This window comes from Gekko japonicus, unplaced genomic scaffold (genome assembly GCF_001447785.1).
Source record: "Gekko japonicus isolate JY-2015 unplaced genomic scaffold, Gekko_japonicus_V1.1 scaffold7298, whole genome shotgun sequence".
Taxonomy (NCBI): Eukaryota; Metazoa; Chordata; class Lepidosauria; order Squamata; family Gekkonidae; genus Gekko; species Gekko japonicus.
In genome coordinates this window covers 6,956-11,530 of record NW_015164843.1, presented here as the reverse complement: position 1 = coordinate 11,530, position 4,575 = coordinate 6,956, and the positions used below count along the sequence as shown (strand labels likewise).

Below are 4,575 nucleotides of genomic sequence, written 5' to 3'. Positions count from 1 at the left end.
GGGTCCCCCTTCTTGTATATGTGTGTGTGTGTGTGTGTGTGTGTGTGTATTGGCAAAGCACATATATCATTAGGGTTCGACGTAATATATTCAAAGAAATAAAATAATTTTTCAACAGTCACATCTCTTCGTTGGGGTTTCAGCCATAACCAGTTGCGTTGCAATTTTATCCATTGCAGCAATGTCCTGTATTTTAAAGAACACACTGCACACACAACACACGTGCTGACAATGTAAGAATACGCTCTGCTACAGATCGATTGCCCATTTTTGATTGTCTACATACACAGAATGGTGATTTAAGCCGGACCCCAATTCTCGGAGGTTTCTCTACGTTAAGTACCTGATACAGCTTTCTGAGGAAGAACCATCGAAACGAAGAGTGAAATCCGAAACCTTCGTCTCTTCCTCTGTGTCTTACTCTAGTGTTATTGTTGCAGTCTAACAACATCCTGGTTCTTGTGACCATTCTTGCAAACTGATGTTACTTACTTGTTACTAATATGAATTATATTTTTGTGCGCTATTTTGTCTGCGATGTTTATGCAGTGTACTCTTGTTGTATGATTACATTGTACTGTGATATCACTGTTTACTGTATTTTAAAGAACCATTGTTTCAAAAGGAGGCATTTTGTTTAGTTTCCAGTGCTGAGCCAGTAAAGTTTGGGCAGCTATTATCAGCAAAGAGGCTCTTTCAGCTTTAGATTCTGACAGAGATCGATCGGGCCAATAATTAATACAGATTCAGGAGTATTCGGTATAGATTGTCCTGATATTTTCTCTAATACTGAAATAATGGCTGTCCAAAAACTAAAAACCCACGGGCAAGCCCACCAGCAGTGCAAAGAAGTTACTGGTTGTCCACAGCCCTTCCGACAGCTAAGAGTTTGACATTAGTTTACACTGAAATAATCTCACTGGTGTCGTGTACGAAGGATACATTGCTGTCATCCCATTTATCCGTAAGAAGCGGTGCCTCTCTCCCTCTAGTTTCTGCCACTTAGAAACATCAGTCAAACAGGAGGCGTGAGCGAAGGAGAGGAGATTGGATTTATACCCCGCCCTTCACTACCCAAGGGAGTCTCAGAGCGGCTCACAAACTCCTTTCCCTTCCCCTCTCCACAACAGACACCCTGTGAGGTAGGCGGGGCTGAGAGAGCTCTTTCAAGGACTGCTCGTGAGAGAACAGCTCTGACAGAACTATGGCTTGCCCAAGGTCATCCAGCAGCTGCAAATGGAGGAGTGGGGAATCAAACCTGGTTCTCCCAGATTAGAGTTCGCGCACTTAACCACGACACCGCCTGGAGTATATTCGTCCCACGTTCTTCAAAGAGAAGGACCTGGCTTTTGATGTGTGCCAGAACGTGTGCAGCTCATACAGCGGATGAACCAGATGCTCAATTCATAAGATCCTTGTTCTTTGGGAATAGGGAGGGATTGGAGCAATCAAACCACCACACGTATGAACACGGAACAACAGGTGTGAACTGTACCAGGGCTAATGTTAATGTTAAGAAGCAGGGTGGTGCAGTGGTTAGAGTCCCAGGTTCAAATCACCACTCTGCCATGGAAGCCCGCTGGGTGACCTCGACCAGTCACACATTTTCAGCCTAGTCTACCTCAAAGGGTTGTTGTGAGGATAAAATGGAGGAGAGAGTGATCTAAACTGCTTTGGGTCCACACTGGGTAGAAAAGGGGGGGTTGTTCCCTCTAAACTGAGTCAGTGTGAGCCAGCTCACAGTTTTCTAGCCTCCGGCTCACACATTTCTGTCTTCGCTCAGGAAGGAGGGCTCCAGAGTAAACCAATCTATGCAGCAGCCGAATCGCTCGCTCACAACTTTAAGGCCAGTAGCTCACAAAGCAGAATTTTTGCTCACGAGACCCCACAGCTTAGAAGAAGAGATTGGATTTATACCCTACCCTTCACTACCCAAAGGAGTCTCAGAGCGGCTCACAAACTCCTTCCCCTTCCCCTCCCCACAACAGACACCCTGTGAGGTGGGTGGGGCTGAGAGAGCTCTTGAAATAAACCACTCTTTTTTCAAGGACAGCTCTTATCAGAACTACGGCTTGCCGAAGAAGAAGAAGAAGAAAAAGAAGAAAAGGAGGAGATTGAATTTATACCCCGCCCTTCACTACCCAAAGGAGTCTCAGAGCGGCATACAAACTCCTTCCCCTTCCCCTCCCCACAACAGACACCCTGTGAGGTAGGTGGGGCTGAGAGACCTCTGAGAGAAACTGCTTTTTTCCAAGAACAGCTCTGAGAGAACTACGGCTTGCCCAAGGTCATCCAGCCAGGTGCGAGTGGAGGAGTGGGGAATCAAATCCGGTTCTCCCAGATTGGAGTCCGCGCACTTAACCACTACACCAAACTGGCTCTCTGGCTTAGAGGGAGCATTGGTGGGAGTATAAATAAGTAAACAAGTAACATGAGGAAGGGGGTGTCATTGGTTGGCACACCTCTGGACCTCTCTCCCCCAAGAAGCCTGTTCTGGTCCGTGACTCAAACTTTGTTCTTTGCTTCAAAAGACCTTTGTGAGGGGGCTAATGAAGGGGAATGGCGAACAGACTCCAAAGGTGCTTTATAGGAGTCACGCTGGAAGCCCTTCTGTGTCTGAATGGAAACTCTACTTTACGACAAAAGGAAATGCTACTAGACCCACAGAGCAATTCAAATGTGGAATTCACTCCCAGAAGATGTTGCGACGGCTGCAGGAATAAAGAGCTTTCAAAGGGGATTAGAGAGATTCGTGGAGGAGAGGTCTGTCAGGGGCTACTAGCCGAGGTGAATCAGGGGGGGCCTCCACATTCAGAGGCACTAATCCTCTGAGTCCCAGAGCCAGGAGGTAACATCAGGGGAAGGCCTCGGCCTCCCTGCCCCGTCGTTGGCCCTACAGAGGAACTGGCTGGCCCCTGTGTGAGACGGGAGGCTGGACTAGGTGGACCTTCACTGGTCTGATCCAGCAGGGCTCTTCTGGTGTTCTTCTCAGGGGAAGGCCTTGGCCTCTGTGCCGTCGTTGGCCCTCCAGAGGAACTGGTTGGCCACCGTGTGAGACAGAATGCTGGACTAGATAGACTGTTGGTCTGATCCAGCAGGGCTCTTCTGATGTCTTATATATAGATTCATGGAAGATAAGTTTATCAATGGCTATTAGCCCTGGTGACTGAGGGGAACCTCCACATTCAGAGGCACTAATCTTCTGAGTCCCAGAGCCAGGAGGCAACATCAGAGGAAGGCCTCGGCCTCTGTGCCCTGTCATTGGCCCTCCAGAGGAACGTCAGTCACACAGAGCCTTGTAGTGTGGAGGGAGCTGCTGCCAAGGCAACATCTACAAAAAGCTCTGCGTAGCCAATCCAATCTCCAATGGCCCCCCGGAAGCTTTTCTAGGCAAGTGCCCCGCCCACTGTCTAAAAACGCCCGGCAAGGTGCCAGAAAAGGTATCGACAGGCTCCATGCCACTCCCTGGTGCCACACTGGAGAACCCTTGCTCTAAAGGAGATGCGCTTAGCTCAAGTTCACCTCAGCACAGGGAACTCACCTGATGTAGTTATACGCTTTTCGAAAATTCTTGTCCAGGATCGCCGCCGAGAGGCCAAAGTACTCCAGTTCCTTGCGCTTCTGCCGGTCGTCGTAGAAGGAATAGTACTCCAGGGAGGAGTCCACGAGGAGCTCCGCCTCCTTGTAGCGAGCGAGGTCGCAGAGTGCGTAGATGGCCTTCAGGAGGAGATTCCACCAGTCGTCCTTCGGCAGCACGCTGGTCAGCACCATAAAGATTGCTGGGAGGACAGGGAGAAGGAAGTAATGCCGAAACCAGTTAGTGTGGCCTTGTCAAAGTCAAACGCCTTTAATGGCATAACAGTAAAATACACAGATATACAATAACACCGTGTGAGAATTTAAAAGCACAATGAACAAAATACATCATTCCTTTAGGAGCATACATCTGACTTTGGCCGCTTCGGCAAGAAACTTGGCCACTGTAGCTGTGATATCAGGATTAACATCCTTTAGAAGATACTGAACGACCATTGGTACTCACCGTGAGGGGTCATTCTCCTCTGAGGATTGGAGGACATCCTGTGTGGGTGATTCCCATCCATCATTCAGGGAGGCAGGACTTACAAAAGAACTTCCTGTTTCCTGTGGTGGGAGTCACCCTTTCCTCAGTTCGGGTACTCCGAAAAGCAGTAAAGGTTGATAACCTATTAACGACATCCTTTTAAAAGAACATAACTACGTACAGGAAATTCTTAACTTCTCTCTTTCTACAATAGGGTTATACACATAAGATAGTAGTACAGTCAGAACGTAGGCAATGTAGAAACTTAGTCTCCAATACTTACGCATGACGGCGACCTGGGGGGGCCGGGATGTCCTCCAATCCTCAGAGGAGAATGACCCCTCACGGTGAGTACCAATGGTCGTTCTCCCTCTGAGTTGGAGGACATCCTGTGTGGGACCTTCCCGAGCAGTGTCCCTAATGTTGGGATGGGAGGTCGTCCGCATGTGAAAAAACACAAATTGCAGAACCCTTCTGCCAAAGGCCGCCTTTGCCGAATCGTATATATGAAT

At 48.5% G+C, this 4,575-nt stretch overlaps 1 protein-coding gene across 1 annotated transcript in view; it reads right to left on the bottom strand.

Moving 5' to 3' along the window:
• The window catches only part of LOC107109189 (general transcription factor 3C polypeptide 3-like), a gene marked incomplete at both ends in the record, with an annotated part of 16,915 nt that overhangs the window by 5,920 nt on the left and 6,420 nt on the right, over nucleotides 1-4,575 (bottom strand). Inside the window, one exon of the mRNA XM_015409757.1 lies at nucleotides 3,542-3,779. Coding sequence (XP_015265243.1) covers nucleotides 3,542-3,779 — 238 coding nt within the window. The remainder of the gene's footprint in view (nucleotides 1-3,541; nucleotides 3,780-4,575) is intronic.